Consider the following 23434-nt stretch of genomic DNA (forward strand, 5'->3'; position numbering starts at 1 on the left):
GAGAGATTGAGAGAAAGAGGGAGAGAAGATTAGAAAAGAGGAGACACTTTCTGCTATTCCTATGTGTGTGTTTTGCTCACTCTACTGAGTTGAATGTGAAAGGTGCCAGCCTGTGTTGGCTTCTCTGTCACCGGTGTTCACCAAAATACTCCTTCTGACCTCAGATGACCCAGCACTGCCAGTCCTTATCATGGTGATGAGCAAAAGCTGGTGTGTGTTCTAACCTCTTGCGTTCATCAAGTTCTCCAGTGTTCTAGATTTCCTGTGTATCTCTGAACCATGTGTTCTAGGTGCCCTGAGTGTGTTCTAACCCCAATGTTCTAGAATCCTAGTGTGTGTGTTCTACCCAAATGTTCTAGGCTCCTAGTGTGTGTTCTAACCCCAGTGTTCAAGGTCCCTGAGTGTGTTCTAACCCCAGTGTTCTAGGTTCTCAGTGTGTGTTCTAACCCCAGTGTTCTAGGTTCCTAGTTAGTGTTCTAACCCCAGTGTTCAAGGTTCCCAGTGTGTGTTCTAACACCAGTGTTCAAGGTTCCCAGTGTGTGTTCTAATCAAATCAAATATTATGTCACATGCGCCGAATACAACAGATGTAGACCTTACAGTGAAATGCTTACTTACAAGCCCTAAACCAACAATGCAGTTTTAAAAAAGAATACCCCCCCAAAAAAATCACAAAAAAATACAATATAAAATAATACGAAATAAAAGTAACAAATAATTAAAGAGCAGCAGTAAAAATAACAATAGCGAGGCTATATACAGGGAGTACCGGTACCAAGTCAATGTGGCTAGTCGAGTTAATTGAGGTAATATGTACATGTAGGTAGAGTTATTAAAGTGACTATACATAGATAATAAACAGAGAGTAGCAGCAGCGTAAAAGAGGGGGGGGGGGTGGGCAATGCAAATAGTCTGGGTAGCCATTTGATTAGATGTTCAGGAGTCTTATGGCTTGGGGGTAGAAGCTGTTTAGAAGCCTCTTGGACCTAGACGTGGCGCTCCTGTACCGCTTGCCATGCGGTAGCAGAGAGAACAGTCTATGACTGGGGTGGCTGGAGTCTTTGACAATTTTTAGGGCCTTCCTCTGACACCGCCTGGTATAGAGGTCCTGGATGGCAGGAAGCTTGGCCCCAGTGATAATAATAATAATAATATGCCATTTAGCAGACGCTTTTATCCAAAGCGACTTACAGTCATGCGTGCATACATTTATTTAAAAAATTTTGTGTTTGGGTGGTCCCGGGGATCGAACCCACTACCTTGGCGTTACAAGCGCCGTGCTCTACCAGCTGAGCTACTGAGGACCACGTGATGTACTGGGCCGTACGCACTACCCTCTGTAGTGCCTTGATGTCGGAGGCTGAGCAGTTGCCATACCAGGCAGGGATGCAACCAGTCAGGATGCTCTCGATGGTGCAGCTGTAGAACCTTTTGAGGATCTGAGGACCCATGCCAAATCTTTTCAGTCTCCTTAGGGGGAATAGGTTTTGTCGTGCCCTCTTCACAACTGTCTTGGTGTGCTTGGACCATGTTAGTTTGTTGGTGATGTGTACACCAAGGAACTTGAAACTCTCAACCTGCTCCACTACAGCCCTGTTGATGAGAATGGGGGCGTGCTCGGTCCTCTTCTTTTTCCTGTAGTCCACAATCAACTCCTTTGTCTTGATCACGTTGAAGGAGAGGTTGCACCACACGGCCAGGTCTCTGACCTCCTCCCTATAGGCTGTCTTGTCGTTGTCGGTGATCAGGCCTACCACTGTTGTGTCATCGGCAAACTTAATGATGGTGTTGGAATCGTGCCTGGCCATGCAGTCATGAGTGAACAGGGAGTACAGGATGGGACTGAGCACGCACCCCTGAGGGGCCCCCGTGTTGAGAATCAGCGTGGCGGATGTGTTGTTACCTACCCTTACCACCTGGGTGCGGCCCGTCAGGAAGTCCAGGATCCAGTTGCAGAGGGAGGTGTTTAGTCCCAGGGTCCTTAGCTTAGTGATGAGCTTTGAGGGCACTATGGTGTTGAACACTGAGCTGTAGTCAATGAATAGCATTCTCACATAGGTGTTCCTTTTGTCCAGGTGTGAAAGGGCAGTGTGGAGCGCAATAGAGATTACATCATCTGTGGATCTGTTGGGCGGTATGCAAATTGGAGTGGGTCTAGGGTTTCTTGGATAATGGTGTTGATGTGAGCCATGACCAGCCTTTCAAAGCACTTCATGGCTACAGATGTGAGTGCTACGGGTCGGTATTCATTTAGGCAGGTTACCTTAGTGTTCTTGGGCACAGGGACTATGGTGGTCTGCTTGAAACATATTGGTATTACAGACTCAGACAGGTTGAAAATGTCAGTGAAGACACTTGCCAGTTGGTCAGCGCATGCTCGGAGTACACTTCCTGGTAATCTGTCTGGCCCTGCGGCCTTGTGAATGTTGACCTGTTTAAAGGTCTTACTCACATCGGCTACGGAGAGTGTGATCACACAGTCGTCCGGAACAGCTGATGCTCTCATGCATGTTTCAGTGTTACTTGCCTCGAAGCGAGCATAGAAGTAATTTAGCTCGTCTGGTAGGCTCGTGTCACTGGGCAGCTCGCGGCTGTGCTACCCTTTGTAGTCTGTAATAGTTTGCAAGCCCTGCCACATCCGACGAGCGTCGGAGCCGGTGTAGTACGATTCGATCTTAGTCCTGTATTGACGCTTTGCCTGTTTGATGGTTTGTCGGCGGGCATAGCGGGATTTCTTATAAGCTTCCGGGTTAGAGTCCCGCTCCTTGAATGCGGCAGCTCTATCCTTTAGCTCAGTGCGGATGTTGCCTGTAATCCATGGCTTCTGGTTGGGGTATGTAGGTACAGTCACTGTGGGGGCGACGTAATCGAAGCACTTATTGATGAAGCTAGTGACTGATGTGGTGTACTCCTCAATGCCATCGGAAGAATCCCGGAACATATTCCAGTCTGTGCTAGCAAAACAGTCCTGTAGCTTAGCATCTGCTTCATCTGACCACTTCTTTATTGACCGAGTCACTGGTGCTTCCTGCTTTAGTTTTTGCTTGTAAGCAGGAATCAGGAGGATAGAATTATGGTCAGATTTGCCAAATGGAGGGCGAGGGAGAGCTTTGTATGCGTCTCTGTGTGTGGAGTAAACGTGGTCTAGAGTTTTTTCCCCTCTGGTTGCACATTTAACATGCTGGTAGAAATTAGGTAAAACAGATTTAAGTTTCCCTGCATTAAAGTCCCCGGCCACTAGGAGCGCCGCCTCTGGATGAGTGTTTTCCTGTTTGCTTATGGCCGTATACAGTTCATTGAGTGCGGTCTTAGTGCCAGCATCGGTTTGTGGTGGTAAATAGACAGCTACGAAGAATATAGATGAAAACTCTCTTGGTACATAGTGTGGTCTACAGCTTATCATGAGATACTTAACCTCAGGCGAGCAAAACCTCAAGACTTCCTTAGATATCGTGCAACAGCTGTTGTTTACGAATATACATAGACCGCCACCCCTTGTCTTACAAGGCTGCTGTTCTATCCTGCCGATACAGTGTATAACCAGCCAGCTGTATGTTATTCATGTCTTCGTTCAGCCACGACTCAGTGAAACATAAGATATTACCGTTTTTAATGTCCCGTTGGTAGGATATTTGTTCCTGTAGTTCGTCCACTTTATTATCAAGCGATTGTAAATTGGCCAATAGCATCGATGGCAAAGGCAGGTTAGCCACTCGTCGCCGGCTCCTTACCAAGCACCCCGTTCTCCTTCCGCGATATCTCCTTTTCTTTCTACTGCGAATGACGGGGATGAGGGCCCTGTCGGGTGTCTGGAGAAAATCCCTCTTGTCCGACTCATTTAAGAAAAATTATTCGTCCAGTTCAAGGTGAGTAATCGCTGTTCTGATGTCCAGAAGCTCTTTTCGGTCATAAGAGACGGTAGCAGCAAAATTATGTACAAAATAAGTTACAAACAATGCGAAAAAACACACAAAATAGCACAGTTGGTTAAGAGTCCATAAAACGGCAGCCATCCCCTCCGGCGCCATCTTTTCCAACCCCAGTGTTCAAGGTTCGCAGTGTGTGTTCTAACCCCAGTGTTCATGGTTCCCAGTGTGTTCTAACCTCTGTACGGTGGCCAGGTTCTCCAGTTCGTCCTGGTTCATGTTGTGGTCTGGGTCTCTAACCACTGGTTCATTAATACTCTCCAACAGTCTGCTGCCCTGTCCTAAAGCCACCAGCAGATCCTCCTGGAGGCACAAACACATCAGGGGAATCAGATACACACACCAACACCATCACGCTGATATCAGTGGTGTGGGATAAAGACAATAAGACAATGATTTACGTAGATTTAACCCATCATATTATTTTGTGTATTCATCTTCCTGGAGGAGAGTGTGTGTGTGTGCTCTGTACCTTCATCTTGCTCTTCTTGTTGGTGTGTGTCCCCAGTAGGTTGCTGGTAGCCTGGATGTCGTTGGGTAGTTCAGTCTCTGCTAGCTCTGTCCCAAACGACTGCAGGATCTGAGCTGTTCTCTTTACCATCAGAGCAAAGCCCTCAATGGCCTTCACACAGATGGATATAATACATTGTTAGATAATAACATGCATAGCTTGACTGGGAAAAAGGTTATTAGTCCAACACTAGGGAACTGGGCCATGGTTCTAGTGTTTATGTTGTGTGTTCACTGTGTATTTGTTGGTTGTTTGTTTGCTGGATGTGTATCTCTGTGTGTGTGTGTTTGATTTTGATGAATTAGGATCCCCATTAGCCCATGCCAGAGTATGTGAGCGGAGCGGAGCAGAGCGTGCCCAATTTGACTGGAGAGTGGAGTGAGATTCCCAAAGGCTGGAGCGTCGGCCTTCTCGCCCGCTCCAATTTCGCTCCAGTAGCGCTCACTTCAGTTCAGGGCATGCACGGCCCAGCATGCAGTTGTAGTCTTCTTGTGTCCTGCTATAGCCCCTTGCTTTAGCTACTGTCATGGAGTTCGCTAAATATTTTCATAAAGAAACTGATAAAACACACAGGTGCTAAATCAAGGTGGCTTACAAAAATGAGGACCAAGAGCTGTGATGGAGTGTCCACATCTAAAGAATCATTGTGGAATCTGAAAAGACACTTATCCCAAAAGCATGATGGTCTACTTACTATGTGTACATGCTAAAAGAAATGAACGAGGTGGGTAGATAACTAAGTGTGTCATTGTAGCAAAGTATTTATAAATCAGATCTCTTAAACGTTTCGTTCTATTATCTTTACAGTAGGCCATCATTGATTTTGGCCCAATAGGCCTGGCATATTCCAAACGTTCAAGGAGATTTCCGTTTTGATTGGGTTATTTTGCCTAAAAACCTTTAGGCCTATCTAAATAAAAAGAAAACTGCATTACTGCATCCCTGCCCAGCCTGGCAGAGTGGCCAAAAGGGTGTTTAGCATCCCCAGTGGCTCTGCAAGTGTGGAGATGATATTCTCCGCTGCTGGCCTGAAGCCACAGACTGGCCAAACTTGTGTTTCTAAAAATGAATTCTAAAAATGAATTCAAAGGTACTAATAAGTAATTTTTCGTTTAATTTGTATTTAATTCTAAGTAAGTCACAGCCTATATGCGCATTTACAGTGGGGGAAAAAAGTATTTAGTCAGCCACCAATTGTGCAAGTTCTCCCACTTAAAAAGATGAGAGAGGCCTGTAATTTTCATCATAGGTACACGTCAACTATGACAGACAAATTGAGAAAAAAAATCCAGAAAATCACATTGTAGGATTTTTAATGACTTTATTTGCAAATTATGGTGGAAAATAAGTATTTGGTCACCTACAAACAAGCAAGATTTCTGGCTCTCACAGACCTGTAACTTCTTCTTTAAGAGGCTCCTCTGTCCTCCACTCATTACCTGTATTAATGGCACCTGTTTGAACTTGTTATCAGTATAAAAGACACCTGTCCACAACCTCAAACAGTCTCACTCCAAACTCCACTATGGCCAAGACCAAAGAGCTGTCAAAGGACACCAGAAACAAAATTGTAGACCTAAACCAGGCTGGGAAGACTGAATCTGCAATAGGTAAGCAGCTTGGTTTGAAGAAATCAACTGTGGGAGCAATTATTAGGAAATGGAAAACATACAAGACCACTGATAATCTCCCTCGATCTGGGGCTCCACGCAAGATCTCACCCCGTGGGGTCAAAATGATCACAAGAACGGTGAGCAAAAATCCCAGAACCACACGGGGGGACCTAGTGAATGACCTGCAGAGAGCTGGGACCAAAGTAACAAAGCCTACCATCAGTAACACACTACGCCGCCAGGGACTCAAATCCTGCAGTGCCAGACGTGTCCCCCTGCTTAAGCCAGTACATGTCCAGGCCCGTCTGAAGTTTGCTAGAGTGCATTTGGATGATCCAGAAGAGGATTGGGAGAATGTCATATGGTCAGATGAAACCAAAATAGAACTTTTTGGTAAAAACTCAACTCGTCGTGTTTGGAGGACAAAGAATGCTGAGTTGCATCCAAAGAACACCATACCTACTGTGAAGCATGGGGGTGGAAACATCATGCTTTGGGGCTGTTTTTCTGCAAAGGGACCAGGACGACTGATCCGTGTAAAGGAAAGAATGAATGGGGCCATGTATCGTGAGATTTTTAGTGAAAACCTCCTTCCATCAGCAAGGGCATTGAAGATGAAACGTGGCTGGGTCTTTCAGCATGACAATGATCCCAAACACACCGCCCGGGCAACGAAGGAGTGGTCTCGTAAGAAGCATTTCAAGGTCCTGGAGTGGCCTAGCCAGTCTCCAGATCTCAACCCCATAGAAAATCTTTGGAGGGAGTTGAAAGTCCGTGTTGCCCAGCGACAGCCCCAAAACATCACTGCTCTAGAGGAGATCTGCATGGAGGAATGGGCCAAAATACCAGCAACAGTGTGTGAAAACCTTGTGAAGACTTACAGAAAACGTTTGACCTGTGTCATTGCCAACAAAGGGTATATAACAAAGTATTGAGAAACTTTTGTTATTGACCAAATACTTATTTTCCACCATAATTTGCAAATAAATTCATTAAAAATCCTACAATGTGATTTTCTGGATTTTTCTTTCTAATTTTGTCTGTCATAGTTGACGTGTACCTATGATGAAAATTACAGGCCTCTCTCATCTTTTTAAGTGGGAGAACTTGCACAATTGGTGGCTGACTAAATAGTTTTTTCCCCCACTGTATTTAGTGTGTTTAAATGCAGTTTAATATCACATGTAGCCTATTTGAAATGATGTTCACTTCTTACATTCACCTTTTCAACAGCTAGTCTTACTGGGGTCCGACACATAACAAAAAAAAATTACAGACAAAATACTTTACAATTTACATACATTAAAAAAAATAAACATGTAGTGTGTGTATGTGTGTATCTATCAGTTACATATACAGTGCATTCGGAAAGTATTCAGACCCCTTGACTTTTTCCACATTTTGTTACGTTACAGCCTTATTCTAAAATTGATTAAATAGTTTTTTCCCCCTCATCAATCTACACACAATACCCATAATTACAAAGCAAAAACAGGTTTTAATAAATTTTTGCTCATTTAAAAAAACAAAATAAAACTAAAATAGTTCATTTACATAAGTATTCAGACCCTTTACTCAGTACTTTGTTGAAGCACCTTTGGCAGCGATTACAGTTCGAGTCGTCTTGGGAATGACGCTACAAGTTTGGTACACCTGTATTTGGGGAGTTTCTCTCATTCTTCTCTGCAGATCCTCTCAAGCTCTGTCAGGTTGGATGGGGAGCGTCGCTGCACAGCTATTTTTAAGTCTCTCCAGAGATATTAGATCGGGTTCAAGTCTGGGCTCTGGCTGGGCCACTCAAGGACATTCAGAGACTTGTCCCGAAGCCACTCCTGCGTTGTCTTGGCTGTGTGCTTAGGGACGTTGTCCTGTTGAAAGGTGAACCTTCGCCCCAGACGGAGGTCCTGAGCACTCTGGAGCAGGTTTTCATCAAGGATCTCTCTGTACTTTGCTCCGTTCATCTTTCCCTCGATCCTGACTAGTCTCCCAGTCCCTGCCGATGAAAAACATCCCCACAGCATTATGCTGCCACCACCATGCTTCACCGTAGGGATGGTGCCAGGTTTCCTCCAGATGTGACGATTGGCATTCAGGCCAAAGAGTTCAATCTTGGTTTCATCAGACCAGAGAATCTTGTTTCTCATGTTCTGAGAGTCCTTTAGGTGCCTTTTGGCAAACTCCAAGCGGGCTGTCATGTGCCTCTTACTGAGGAGTAGCTTCCGTCTGGACACTCTACCATAAAGGCCTGATTGGTGGAGTGCTGCAGAGATGGTTGTTCTTCTGGAAGGTTCTCCCATCTTCACAGAGGAACTCTGGAGGTCTGTCAGAGTGACCATCGGGTTCTTGGTCACCTCCCTGACCAAGAACCTTGTCCCCGATTGCTCAGTTTGGCCAAACGGCCAGCTCTAGGAAGATTCCAGAGAATTATGTCATGGCTTTAGAAGCTTCTGATAGGCTAATTTACATCATTTGAGTCAATTGGAGGTGTACCTGTGGATGTATTTCAAGGCCTACCTTCAACTCAGTGCCTCTTTGCTTGACATCATGGGAAAATCTAAAGAAATCAGCCAAGACCTCAGAAAAAAATTTGTAGACCTCCACAAGTCTGGTTCATCCTTGGGAGCAATTTCCAAACACCTGAAGGTACCACATTCATCTGTACAAACAATAGTACGCAAGTATAAACACCATGGGACCACGCAGCAGTCATACCGCTCAGGAAAGAGACGGGTTCTGTCTCCTAGAGATTAACGTACTTTGGTGCGAAAAGTGCAATCAATCCCAGAACAACAGCAAAGGACCTTGTGAAGATGCTGGAGGAAACAGGTACAAAAGTATCTATATCCACAGTAAAACAAGTCCTATATCGACATAATCTGAAAGGCCGCTCAGCAAGGAAGAAGCCACTGCTCCAAAACCACCATAAAAAAGCCAGACTACGGGTTGCAACTGCACATGGGGACAAAGATCAAATTTTTTTGGAGAAATGTCCTCTGGTCTGATGAAACAAAAATAGAACTGTTTGGCCATAATGACCATTGTTATATTTCGAGGAAAAAGGGGGTGCTTGCAAGCCGAAGAACACCATCCCAACTGTGAAGCACGGGGTGGCAGCATCATGCTGTGGGGGTGCTTTGCTGCAAGAGGGACTGGTGCACTTCACAAAATAGATGGCATCATGAGGAAGGAAAATTATGTGGATATATTGAAGCAACATCTCAAGACATCAGTCAGGAAGTTAAAGCTTGGTCGCAAATGGGTCTTCCAAACTTCCAAAGTTGTGGCAAAATGGCTTAAGGACAACAAAGTTAAGGTATTGGAGTGGCCATCACAAAGCCCTGACCTCAATCCTATAGAGGCCTTCAAACCTGACTCAGTTACACCAGGTCTGTCAGGAGGAATGGGCCAAAATTCCCCCAACTTATTGTGGGAAGCTTGTGGAAGGCTACCTGAAACGTTTGACCCAAGTTAAACAATTTAATGGCAATTTTACAAAATACTAATTGAGTGTATGTAAACTTCTGACACACTGGGAATGTGATGAAAGAAATAAAAGCTGAAATAATTCATTCTCTCTACTATTATTCTGACATTTCACATTCTTAAAATAAAGTGGTGATCCTAACTGACCTAAGACAGGGAACGTTCCCTAGGATTAAATGTCAGGAATTGTGAAAAACTGAGTTTAAATGTATTTGGCTAAGGTGTATGTAAACTTCCGACTTCAACTGTACATGTCAGTACATACACACAACAAGTAGGTCACATTGGGGAAGAGTCATTGTGCCGTGAGGTGTTGATTTATTTGTTTTTTTATACCAGGTTTGCTGTTCACTTGCGCTACATAAGATGGAAGGGAGTTCCATGCACTCATGGCTCTGTATAATACTGTACTTTTCTCCTTGAATTTGTTCTGTACCTGGGGACTGTGAAAAGACCCCTGTTGGCATGTCTGGTGGGGTAAGTGTGTATGTAAGTTGACTATGCAAACAATTAGGAATTTCCAACACATTAATGTTTCTTATAAAAACAAGAAGTGACACAGTCAGTCTTTCCTCAACTCTTAGCCAAGAGAGACTGGCATGCATATAATTAATATTAGCCCTCTGATTACAATGAAAAGCAAGACGTGCAACTCTGTTCTGGGCCAACTGCAGCTTAACTAGGTCTTCTTTGCAGCACTTGTGTGTGTGTTTACTCACAGTGCGGTGTGAGATCCACTTCTCGTGGCAGTACTCCTGGGTTCCTCCCAGCTCAGTAGTCAGTTGTGTCCGGTCTATGTAGGAGTGGAGCTCAGTCACAGAACTCAGCATAATCACCTACACACACACAAGCATAAATTTAGGATAGAAAAACGTAAATGGTGAATGTAGTCTATGAATGTGTCTGTGTGTGTGTGTGTGTGTGTGTGTGTGTGCGTGTGTGCGTGCGTGCGTGCGTGCGTCCGTCGGCTGCTGTCTGTACGTACCGGCACCTTCATCTTGAACTCATCCTTGTTGAACTTGAACAGGATGTCTGAGAGAGTCCTCTGGAATAAGGTGGTGGGCCTCAATACCAGAACCAACTGCAGGTTCCCTGGGAACGAACCCTACACACAGAGAGGGGGGAAGAAAGAGAGGGGAGAGGGGTAGAGAGTGGGATGAGGTAGAGAGAAGGGTGGATGAACTTCTATAATACAGGAGTAGACTGCATCCCCCTTTGCTCTCAGTCTAGACAACCCAATAGTAAGAGACATCCTGTGAGACACATAGGCATGGACACACACACACACACACACACACACACACACACACACACAGGTATCAGTGAAAGGCATAATAAGGACATTTGATACCTCAGGAGAGCAGGCAGTGACATTTACCAAGATGCCACTGCATTCATAATGTAGCAGCTATCACTCACATGCACGCGCACACACACACACTTTAAGGGTAGAATAAAGCTGAGAGACAAAGACCTTGGCGGGTCAGAGAGAGACTATTAAAAAGCAGACCCCGAGACATTATAATTCAGAGCCAAATTAGCATACAGTGTATATCCCTGAAGCCTGCTAGTTCTGATGAGGTAAGACTCAAACTGTACACATAAAGCCACAGCAAGATCAATATTATTGCTTTAGCCGGTGGTGGGGACAGATTCCCATTACAGAATTGATGCGTAAGTTAATGTAGCACACACACACACACACACACACACACACACACACACACACACACACACACACACAGGGGTTTGATTGATTGGAGAGAGACAGAGAACGCTGGCCTAAGCAGAAATGACAGATCTAAGACTCCAGTAGGGAATACACAAACTTAATGGAATGAATGAATTTATAAACTGTTCCTCTCTGCAGCCCAACTAGAGAGAGCTCTTAATGACCTTTGACACTACAGTACAGTCACTATGAAAGAAACTGGCCATTCACTAGCAATGTACCCTACAAAACCACAACATCCGCTGGAAACAAGCAAGGCAGAGGAAGAAATGAATGTAATGCAATTCAGTAGAAGTTGTTTTGAAAAGGGTGGTTGGGTGGATTTAGAAGACCGTATATATAAGGAACTAGTCTGACTCCCAGATGAGGGTTGTAACCGTTCGACCGTAACCTTCTGACTGGACGCCTCTGGTGGGTTGGTAATTGCGGTCATGGCCCACTGGTTCTGGTCGAAAACAGTAGAAACAGACAGGTATACACACGCACACGTGCACACACATCAGGCTGGTGAGTGGGAGTGTAGACAGTATGTCTCTAGGGAGTGAGTGAAACCAAAGTAACCCTATAGGCTTTTAATTAGGGACCACACCATAAACAACTGCTGCTCTCTCCCCATCTCTCTGCCTGTCTCTCCCAGTCTGAAAACCACCCATGCATGGCAATGCACTACATGCCTCCCATTACCAGCCTGTCAGGCTGTAATGCCCCCCCTTGTGGGATTAATAAAGCTTTCAATTTGAAATGAGGGAGGGAGCATTCCATGTCCCAGTGGAGCCTGGGTGTTCATATTCATCGCTCTCTATATATCTTCCTCTGTCTAGGATAATCATCTCTCTGCCACACATTCTCTTCAGTTCAGTGAAACTCTAAGATGAGGCTTTCGTGTCAATTATTCTGTGTGTGTGTGTGTGTGTGTGTGTGTGTGTGTGTGAGTGAGACAGCTCTGTCCACATAACGGTGGTGCTGAAACCAAGAATGCAGTCATATGGGGTTAAACAGCACTTAGGATATACAGTGGGGAGAACAAGTATTTGATACACTGCCGATTTTGCAGGTTTTCCTACTTACAAAGCATGTAGAGATCTGTAATTTTTATCATAGGTACACTTCAACTGTGAGAGACGGAATCTAAAACAAAAATCCAGAAAATCACATTGTATGATTTTTAAGTAACTAATTTGCATTTTATTGCATGACATAAGTATTTGATACATCAAAAAAGCAGAACTTAATATTTGGTACAGAAACCTTTGTTTGCAATTACAGAGATCCTACGTTTCCTGTAGGTCTTGACCAGGTTTGCACACACTGCAGCAGGGATTTTGGCCGACTCCTCCATACAGACCTTCTCCAGATCCTTCAGGTTTCGGGGCTGTCGCTGGGCAATATGGACTTTCAGCTCCCTCCAAAGATTTTCTATTGGGTTCAGGTCTGGAGACTGGCTAAGCCACTCCAGGACCTTGAGATGCTTCTTACGGAGCCACTCCTTAGTTGCCCTGGCTGTGTGTTTCGGGTCGTTGTCATGCTGGAAGACCCAGCCACGACCCATCTTCAATGCTCTTACTGAGGGAAGGAGGTTGTTGGCCAAGATCTCGCGATACATGGCCCCATCCATCTTCCCCTCAATACGGTGCAGTCGTCCTGTCCCCTTTGCAGAAAAGCATCCCCAAATAATGATGTTTCCACCTCCATGCTTCACGGTTGGGATGGTGTTCTTGGGGTTATACTCATCCTTCTTCTTCCTCCAAACACGGCGAGTGGAGTTTAGACGAAAAAGCTCTATTTTTGTCTCATCAGACCACATGACCTTCTCCCATTCCTCCTCTGGATCATCCAGATGGTCATTAGCAAACTTCAGACGGGCCTGGACATGCGCTGGCTTGAGCAGGGGGACCTTGCGTGCGCTGCAGGATTTTAATCCATGACGGCGTAGTGTGTTACTAATGGTTTTCTTTGAGACTGTGGTCCCAGCTTTCTTCAGGTCATTGGCCAGGTCCTGCCGTGTAGTTCTGGGCTGATCCCTCACCTTCCTCATGATCATTGATGCCCCACGAGGTGAGATCTTGCATGGAGCCCCAGACCGAGGGTGATTGACCGTCATCTTGAACTTCCATTTTCTAATAATTGCGCCAACAGTTGTTGCCTTCTCACCAAGCTGCTTGCCTATTGTCCTGTAGCCCATCCCAGCCTTGTGCAGGTCTACAATTTTATCCCTGATGTCCTTACACAGCTCTCTGGTCTTGGCCATTGTGGAGAGGTTGGAGTCTGTTTGATTGAGTGTGTGGACAGGTGTCTTTTATACAGGTAACGAGTTCAAACAGGTGCAGTTAATACAGGTAATGAGTGGAGAACAGGAGGGCTTCTTAAAGAAAAACTAACAGGTCTGTGAGAGCCGGAATTCTTACTGGTTGGTAGGTGATCAAATACTTATGTCATGCAATAAAATGCAAAATTAATTTCTTAAAAATCATACAATGTGATTTTCTGGATTTTTGTTTTAGATTCCGTCTCTCACAGTTGAAGTGTACCTATGATAAAAAATTACAGACCTCTACATGCTTTGTAAGTAGGAAAACCTGCAAAATCGGCAGTGTATCAAATACTTGTTCTCCCCACTGTAGGTATTGATTAAAATAAATATGAATGATGCAGGTCCATATAGTTACTTACTTAATAAAGTTCTGAAGGATCTCATAAATGGTGTTGTAATTGTGAACAAAAAAAGCAATTGGAAATCCTGTGCTATTAATAAGGCGCTAAAACCATGTATCAACTCAGCACAAATAAACAAACACACTTTGAAAGCTAATCACCAATGCAGAGATAATATCCCTCACAGCTCACACACTGTATTCAGCTGCCAGCAATCTGTCATCTAGCAGGAAACAGGGAGTGAGAGAGCAAGAGAGACACCAGTTGTGACTGGAGAGGAAACAACAGGCTGAAGAGAAAGAGAGAGAAAAGACTCCCTCGATCATCTTTTCTTTTACACATTCTCCTCATTCTGAACCACAAAGGCCTAAAGGAGAGAGCAATGGAAAGATAAGGGGTGATATACAGATCTGCTGACAACGTCACGAAAATGATGCACGCGCATTGATGTGGCTGCAAGGCGTGCGTTGGTATGATTCTTAACGGTCAGATATCTGGCAACAATGACAAGAAGCTGCCATGTGGGGAATAGTAGGTGGCTAGTTTCAGCTCGTTGTATTTTGTTATTGATACCATGTCTTGTTTTGAGGTGTTTTGACTGATGTCAAGTCTATGCTAATACGGCTCAAATTTGCTAGCTAGCTAACCAACAACTGTAACGATGTATTTGAGAGACAACAAGTGCTCATTGTGCAAATGTATTTGTTTTCAACAAACGTTTGGAGACAAAATATAGTTGACCTGTTATCAACAATCTAAGCCAACCCTGTCTGTTTTGCCCCATAGTTGCGCACATGTTGGTTTTGTTGCTAAACTACCAATGCGTCTATCTTAATTTGATCACTTTGTTGTCACAGAGAATTTTCCTGCACAGCAGGAAATGCAAACTGTAGTGTATTAAAGGTTTAAAACGGCTTCTAAAGTTGGTAATTTCCACTTTAAAATGTCAGACTTGATTTATCGTAACAACCCCTACACAAATGTCCATTAAATTGCAACTGCCCCTAAAACGCAACTTCTCTTTTTGAAAACAGCCTATGTCGCATCGATATAAGTCAGAAACATTTATTCTAATGTCAAAATTGACTACAAACTTTGTAAATAGGATAGTTTTGGTCATAAAGTCAGTCTCGTCCAAAACTGAGATTTATGAGATGATAGGAAAAAATGGTATGTCACGGAATGAAGGGTACCGTAACAGTTTTCCTAGGTTGGGTTTATTTGAATCCTGGCCACATGCCCACAGCTGGCAGCACCCAAGTAATTATCAATTCAGAGCGCAGCTGCACACGCCCCGATCATAATGCCCATGGTCAATTTGGTGTGACATTCGATTTCCCTATGGGGCTAGTTAGGGACCATCAGTAAATTACACAATGTACATGGGACAATATTTTTAAAAGGTCAATAGCTCCAAATTTCAATGATTTAAAAACCTCAAACCAACTATAAAATTGTAGAAATTCATATACAAATATTGAAAGCATTTAATGAGACAACTAAAATATGTGCAACATTAAAATATTGTCCCATTTACATAGTGTTATTTATTGATGGTCCCTAACTATACCCAGAGATAGGCTATCCAAAGTCAAACCAACTTTGCCACAGTCGCACACCAGCCGGCTGAAGCTAATTGCCAAAATATTTTGGCTAACTCTTACCACATGTGAACACACGCGAGACACCCACATCAAACCACACCCCGATACCAACTCACATTTGAATTCAGCCATGGTCACTAGCATGAGGCTAAATCACGAAGGGCAGTCAGCCTTTATTTATAATCCACATTTCTTGTTACTGTAGGATTATTTTCCTGCTGTGAGAAACTGGTCAAATTAAGATAGTATATATCTGTAAAGTGGCATAAATGAATTGAAAGAGAGAGAAAAGGGATGAAGGAAGATATGAACAAAGAGATAGTAGCTGAAACAAAGAGAGTGAGTGAAATGAGGAGAGAGAGTTTAGTGGGGCTCGAGAGAGATACAACAGCTACCTCATCACTATCACAGCATGGGAAACACACACAGACCTAAGATTTCTTTCCATCTTTATCCATTAAAGTCAGTGTCAGTGTTTTCCTGTGGAGTAAGCTTTGTGCCATTTGTCCCCATTCTGTATCTACACATTTTCTATAGATTATTCATACAGTATTCATCAAAACATGGTTTACAGTGTGAAACTAAAAAGACACTATCCTTCCAGCATGCTTTCTTGTAATGTGGGGAGAACACATCTCTCTCATCTCTCTCATCCTCCTTGTTTTGGCTGTTTATTCTGCCCCCGAGGCAGGGGAGTAACAGGGCTGAATCGGCTGGTGCCTGTGTGTGTGTGTGTGTGTATGTGGGGGGGTAGTTCATATCTGCCCCCTAGGGCAGTTGTGATATTAATCCCTCCATTGTGGCACAGATGTAGAGCTCTGAGAAGAGGAGGAGGTGTTCTGACACCTCTTGTCTGCCAAACCCCCTCTGCCCTCTGGCTGACAGTGTAAGGATGGGGCCTCTCAAACCTGGTGCTCCACTCAACACATGATTAAAGAAATGTATTTCACACACATAGAGGCATAGACACAAAAGACACACTCCCCCTTATAAAGCCAGACACACACGGTTACTTACTGCAATGCGGAGCAGGGTCGCCTTGACGGCTGTCCATCGGTCCTGTCGCCGGTCAATGACCAGGATAAAACCCACTCCTGCTGCAGACAGACTGGGAAAAAAGAGATGGGATCACGGTCAACACAACCACTAACACCTGACTCCACTGCACACATGACCATAACAAGACCGCAGATGGAGACTGGAGAGAGAGAGGAATAAGGTTCAGTAGGACCACAGTGACTGGACATGACCATAGAATAAATGAACAGTGTCACTAGTATGTATAGTACTGTATGTCCCGTGTGGCTCAGTTGGTAGAGCATGGCGCTTGCAATGCCAGGGTTGTGGGTTTGATTCCCATGGACAAGTACAAAAAGTATGAAAATGTATGCACTCACTACTGTTAGTAGCTCTGGATAAGAGTGTCTACTAAATACTAAAATGTTAAATGTAAAAATGTATCAGTCAGGCCTGAGTAGAGACCTACCCTCAGCTCAGTCCACTTATGTACAGGCAAGGTAAAGATGCTTCAAAAACACTGTCCTAATCCACGGTGAGAGGGGATGACAGTTTGTTCAACTATACGCTCCTTCAAGATACTGGTCCAATCCACACAGAGAAAGATAAAGAGTTGTAAGACCAGCACCCTCTCTCACAGTTGCCTGCTGTAGTTTCAGGAAAGGGGTTCAGGTAGAGGAATCAAAGTCAATCCCAAGTGTAGCCAGTCAGTAGAATCAACTATACACACAACACACCTTTTAGAGGTGACATGAGTACTCACACCTCAGCAGCAAAACACACACACTGCCTGATCACAGCAAACTGATGAACAGAATGTCTCCACTCCTCCTCAATGGTTCCTCTCCTCCTCACACGACAACAACTCTGCTATTCTAAATCCTCCAATAGAGAAAAAGGGATAAATAATTCCATTTTGAAACTGAAAACAGAAGGAGAAAAGAGAAAAACAGATGCCTGAGAGTCAGATCTGCCGGTGTCTCTGTGTATGTGGTGCTGTGTTGTGTTGGAGGGAGAGCAAGACCATCACAGAAACCAGCCTCCGCCACTGCACCGATCAACCAATGACGTGCCAGGAACTGCCGTGCCACTAGCCAATCCCAGCCTGGCTGAGGGGTGACAGACAGCCCCGGTGGCCAGTCAGCAGACCTGGGGATGTGAGGGAGGGATGGGCTGATGGAGAGGAGGGTAGCTGCAGTGTCTCTCTCTCTCTCTCTGTAAAGGTTTTTCATTCTCACTCTCTCAATTCATCCCCTCTTTCTCCCTTTCATCATCCTCTCTCGCTCTCTTCTACCTGCTCAAGCATTCAAAAGAGCAGACCAGTTCTTTTCAGCAACAGAGACGGAGGAGGGGAGAGAGAGGGATGGAGGAGGAGGGAAGGGAAAAAAAGGAGAGAGAAAAGGAATAGAGATGGTCTAGCACTGGGACCTTTATGAGGACCGAAATGGTTTAGTCATTTATGCTGAAAAGACAGTACGAGAGAGCAAGAGAGAGACAGAGAGAATCGGGCAGAGAGAGAGAGTATAGATTATGTGATAAACTAGGCTTGCTACTTAGTCTCAGAACACAAAGAATCACATACTCTACATGGCCAAAAGTACACTACATGGCTAGTCGAACATCTCATTCCAAAATCATGGGCATTAATATGGAGTTGGTTCCCCTTTTGCTGCTATAACAGCCTCCACTCTTCTGGAAAGGCTTTCCACTAGATGTTGGAACATTGCTGCGGGGACTTGCTTCCATTCAGCCACAAGGGCATTAGTGAGGTCAGGCACTGATTTTGGGCGATTAAGCCTGGCTCGCAGTCTGTGTTCCAATTCAACCCAAAGGTGTTCGATGGGTTGAGGTCAGGGCTCTGTGCAGGCCAGTCAAGTTCTTCTACACCGATCTCGACCTCGCTTTGTGCACGGGGGCATTGTCATGCTGAAACAGGAAAGGGCCTTCCCCAAACTGTTGCCACAAAGTTGGAACCACAGAATCGTCTAGAATGTCATTGTATGCTGTAGCGTTAAGATTTCCTCTCACTGGAACTAAGAGGCCTAAACCATTATTCCTCCTCCACCAAACTTTACAGTTGGCACTATGCATTGGGGCAGGTAGCGTTCTCCTGGCATCCGCCCATCCCAGATTCATCCGTCGAACTGCCAGATGGTGAAGTAGTGATTCCTCACTCCAGAGAACTTGTTTCCACTGCTCCAGAGTCCAATGGCGGCGAGCTTTACACCACTCCAGCCAATGCTTGGCATTGCGCATGGTGATCTTAGGCTTGTGTGAGGCTGCTCGACCATAGAAACCCATTTCATGAAGCTCCCGACCTACAGTTCTTGTTCTGACGTTGCATCCAGAGGCAGTTTGGAACTCGGTAGTGAGTGTTGCAACCGAGGACACACGATTTTTACGCGCTACGTGCTTCAGCACTCGGTGGTCCCGTTCTGTGAGCTTGTGTGGACTACCACTTTGTGGCTGAGCTGTTATTGCTCCTAGACGTTTCCACTTCACAGTAACAGCACTTACAGTTGACCGGGGCAGCTCTAGCAGGGCAGAAATGTGACTGACTTGTTGGAAAGGTGGCATCCTATGACGGTGCCACGTTGAAAGTCACTGAGCTCTTCAGTAAGGCCATTCCACTGCCAATGTTTGTCTATGGAGATTGCATGGCTGTGTGCTCAATTTTATATACCCGTCAGCAACGGGTGTGGCTGAAATAGCCGATCCACTAATTTGAAGGGGTGTCCACATACTTTTGTATAGTGTATGTATGGTTTCAGGGTTTGGAAAAAAACTGCCAGAAAGGGTAATCTATACACAGAGGAATTGATTCACCACTTCTAGGATTTGATTGTTTCTGCCATACAAGCAGTTTCTGCAACACACACTCACACAGCTGAATGGACACAGAAACATATTGAAGAATAATGCATGTGAAATTAGATTAATTTAAATATTCATGGTGGAGTTTATAATTGATTTGTGAAGGAGTCACTTGGAGGGGTGTCTAAATAATTGGATTTCTTGCGGCGGTTGTCTGACGTATGTGGAACCCTTGCTAGCTGTGTTTTGGAATGGGACTGCTTAATCCTGCATGGGTGCGCACAAACACACACTCCCCCTCTATGCCATACTCCACCCCTTCTAACTGCCTGAAGCCAGGCAGACTGTAAATCAAATTAAAAACAGATTAAAAAAGCTTTATAAGAGCTCTTTAAGTTTCAGTCACTCTCAAATCCTCCTGTCATTGTTCTACCTCAACCTGCAGCCACTCTGAACTAGACCCAGAGAGGATTGGAGCATAAAGGGAGAGAGGGAGAGAGGAAGGAAAGAAGGAAGGGAGAGAGAGAGAAAGAAACCTGGTCTGCCCAAGGACACAGGCGGCTAATTAATTTAGTGAGTGTTTGGCGATCCGCAGCGTAAATGGGCTTTTCCCATCGGAGGGGAAAAAGGGATTAGAATACGGATAAATTCCATGCCGGCAGACCAAGAAACAGGAAAAATCATTCAAATTTGGGAATGCCTTCAAAAGGAATTTGAAACTGTGGAATTTTATGCACTCACAGTCCCCCTCCAAAAACCTTCATTTTGAAATGGACATACTTTGTCAAATTATTTTCATGAATATATACATTTATCAAAATGTATTCTGGTTGAAATTGAAGTGGAAAATATTGAATAGTTCTGTATTCAAGGTCAAGACACACACACACACACACAAAATTGCCCTGAGGAATTCCTGGCCATCTGTCTGTCTGCTCTGAGCAGCTTTAGCCTCAGGCCCTCTCTCTATCAGCTCAACTTTGACTTTTTGTAAGTTTGTGATGTCAGCAGTGACCTCAAAGAGTCACAGGAGAGAAGCCATGCAGGGGTTGCAACACATCTCTTCTACACCAGTTTAGAATGTGATGTGGATATGTGGACCAGGTGTGCCTTACACAGGAAGCGGCACAGGTCCTAATCCAGGCACTTGTCATCTCCCGTCTGGATTACTGCAACTCGCTGTTGGCTGGGCTCCCTGCCTGTGCCATTAAACCCCTACAACTCATCCAGAATGCCGCAGCACGTCTGGTGTTCAACCTTCCCAAGTTCTCTCACGTCACCCCGCTCCTCCGCACACTCTGGCTTCCAGTTGAAGCTCGCTTCTGCTACAAGACCATGGTGCTTGCCTACGGAGCTGTGAGGGGAACAGCACCTCCGTACCTTCAGGCTCTGATCAGTCCCTACACCCAAACGAGGGCATTGCGTTCATCCACCTCTGGCCTGCTGGCCCCCCTACCTCTGCGGAAGCACAGTTCCCGCTCAGCCCAGTCAAAACTGTTCGCTGCTCTTGCACCCCAATTTTTTTTTTTTTTTTTTTGGTGGAACAAGCTCCCTCACGATGCCAGGACAGCACCTTCCGGAGACACTTGAAACCCCACCTCTTTAAGGAATCCAGTTATCCCACTGGCTATAAGGTGAATGAACCCCGTGTAGCTCAGTTGGTAGAGCATGGCGTTTGCAACGCCAGGGTTGTGGGTTCGATTCCCACGGGGGGCCAGTATGAAAAATGTATGCACTCACTAACTGTAAGTCGCTCTGGATAAGAGCGTCTGCTAAATGACTAAAATGTAAAATGTAAATGTAAATGAACCAATTTGTAAGTCGCTCTGGATAAGAGCGTCTGCTAAATGACATTAATGTAAAAATGTAAATGTGTGTAAGTGGCTTCAACCCTGTATGCCACCGTTAGGTGCAGGAGTATGTGTAAGAGCTTGTCTGTTGGCTGGTGTATTCACGCGCATGTACTGCAGCTCAGCTCTCTGCAAGCATTATTCAAACCTAAACAGTCAGGTCCACTGCAGTTTCTATTTTAGACCCACTACATGCCTCAACGGACAAGGATGGAGTGAGGAAGAGAGGAAGGAGAGAGAAAGGAGCTATACAAGGAAGGAAGGGGAGCTGGAGAAAGAGAAAGAAAGGGGCAAAGGATAAGAAGAGAAAAGGTAGACGGGAAAAAAAGAGGGAAAGGTTGACAGAAATCCCTGTGAGGAGGATATTGAGAAGATGGGGGGGGGGGGGGGTCTCATTTATTCTCCCCCTTCCCCAGTCTCTCAGTACACAAAGACATTCTGCAGTAATATGATAACAGGCTGGGGTTATTGCATTGGCCAGCTAATTAGGAGTGTATTGAGACCTCCCCTCCTCCCTCTCTACTAAGAGATCTCTACAGGGGACAGCCCAGACACATCCATTTACCCACCACTCTCACTGACACACTAAACAAAATAATAATAATATAATAATAATAATAATAATAATAATAATAATAATAATAATATGCCATTTAGCAGATGCTTTTATCCAAAGCGTCTTACAGTCATGCGTGCATACATTTTTTGTGTATGGGTGGTCCCGGGGATCGAACCCACTACCTTGCCGTTACAAGCGCCGTGCTCTACCAGCTGAGCTACAGAGGACCACATAATAGTAAGGCAGAAACCCAAGCCCTAAGGCAGAGAAAAACATGACCTTTTTTAACCAGTGTAGCTAGAGAATGCCCCTAACCATTGACACAGGGTAAGATGTTTACAATACCCCCCAATGGTTGAGGTTAGGATTGGGGGGAAGGGGGAGATCAGTGGTTAAAAGGGTCTACCTCAAGCTTAATGTAACAGCATGCAGTGTATATGAGCTGCTAGTGACACCTGCTGGCCATTTCTATACAGCAGTCAACAGGAGCTGAGGATAACACTTGGTTTGCACTGAAAATATGTGATATACCATGAGCTGAACCTACAGTATAAACAATATTGTATGGCAGGGGTAGGACACCCTGTTCCTGGAGTGCTGCAGGTACTGCAGGATTTTGTTCTATCTAGGCGCCACACCTGACCAACTGATCAGTTCAGTGATTGCCTAAATTCAACACAATTGGTCTTCCAAGTCGGTTAAATCAAAACCATGAAGTGCAGTACTCCAGGACCAGCGTTGCCTACCCGTTGTATGGTGAACAAGGAAGCTTCTCTTCCCAGAATCTTTTCACGTGTCTGTTTTCAAAGGGTATGGAGCTAAGAACATTAACAACTTCATAGTTAAGAACACTGATGATATGGAAGAAAATAAAAGGGATTCTACAAGAACTAATATCACTCCCTAAAAACACACCCCTATGGAACAATCATTGGATAGCTTTTCAGAATTGATCGATAAATTGTCCCACATGGAAAACTAAAGGCATAGAAACCGTAAAGTACATAATAATAGGAAATACAATTATTTCCATAACAGAATTAAAAAGCCATTTTGGACTGACCAATGTAGACATTTTCTAATACATGCAACTTAAAAGTTTTATATCAGAAAATGTCGATCTGAAATCTTTCGGACATCAGCTTAATGTTGAGGGACATTTTTTTTAGTCAGAAAATGATATTCATATGATAGGTAAGATATACAAAACCTTGCAGAAAGCCTATCCAACTGACAATCTCTCAGAAAAAGAATATAAACTATTGGAACCAAGAACATAACTAACGACAGTTAACGAAAATGTACGCTTAATCCAGTATAAACTAATGTACAGAATATATTATACAAGAGACAAAATTCACAAATTCTATAGCACAACGACAGAGTCTTAAGTGTAAAACTAAGAGGAATTCAATGATTCATGCCTTGTGGGAGTGCTATAAAGTCCAAAAGTATTGGGCGGAATTAGAAAGTTGGCTGTCACAAGCTTTACAGTATAAATGTACTTAATCTGTATCTGCATATTTCAAGACATGGCATATGAGGATGAGGTGAGATATGTACCCAATGGGTTGGACTGTACTTTTCTCATCAATCATTTAGAACATGTTTTTGCTTAAAGAAACTGGAAATCAAATGACCCTCCATCGTTAAGACAGTGGATAAATCAAATG

General features: G+C 44.4%; 1 protein-coding gene across 5 annotated transcripts in view; it reads right to left on the reverse strand.

Annotated features, from left to right (window-relative positions):
* The window catches only part of LOC311126456 (guanine nucleotide exchange factor DBS-like), a 36931-nt gene that overhangs the window by 9351 nt on the left and 4146 nt on the right, over positions 1-23434 (reverse strand). For all 5 annotated transcript variants that reach the window (XM_084200456.1, XM_084200455.1, XM_084200454.1 and 2 more), the window contains exons 4-8: positions 16539-16629; positions 10519-10638; positions 10253-10369; positions 4399-4548; positions 4105-4229 (exon numbers count right to left, since the gene is read on the reverse strand). In XM_084200456.1, coding sequence (XP_084056582.1) covers positions 4105-4229; positions 4399-4548; positions 10253-10369; positions 10519-10638; positions 16539-16629 — 603 coding nt within the window. The remainder of the gene's footprint in view (positions 1-4104; positions 4230-4398; positions 4549-10252; positions 10370-10518; positions 10639-16538; positions 16630-23434) is intronic.

Source organism: Coregonus lavaretus (assembly GCF_964263955.1).
Source record: "Coregonus lavaretus genome assembly, contig: HAP1_SCAFFOLD_581, whole genome shotgun sequence".
Taxonomy (NCBI): Eukaryota; Metazoa; Chordata; class Actinopteri; order Salmoniformes; family Salmonidae; genus Coregonus; species Coregonus lavaretus.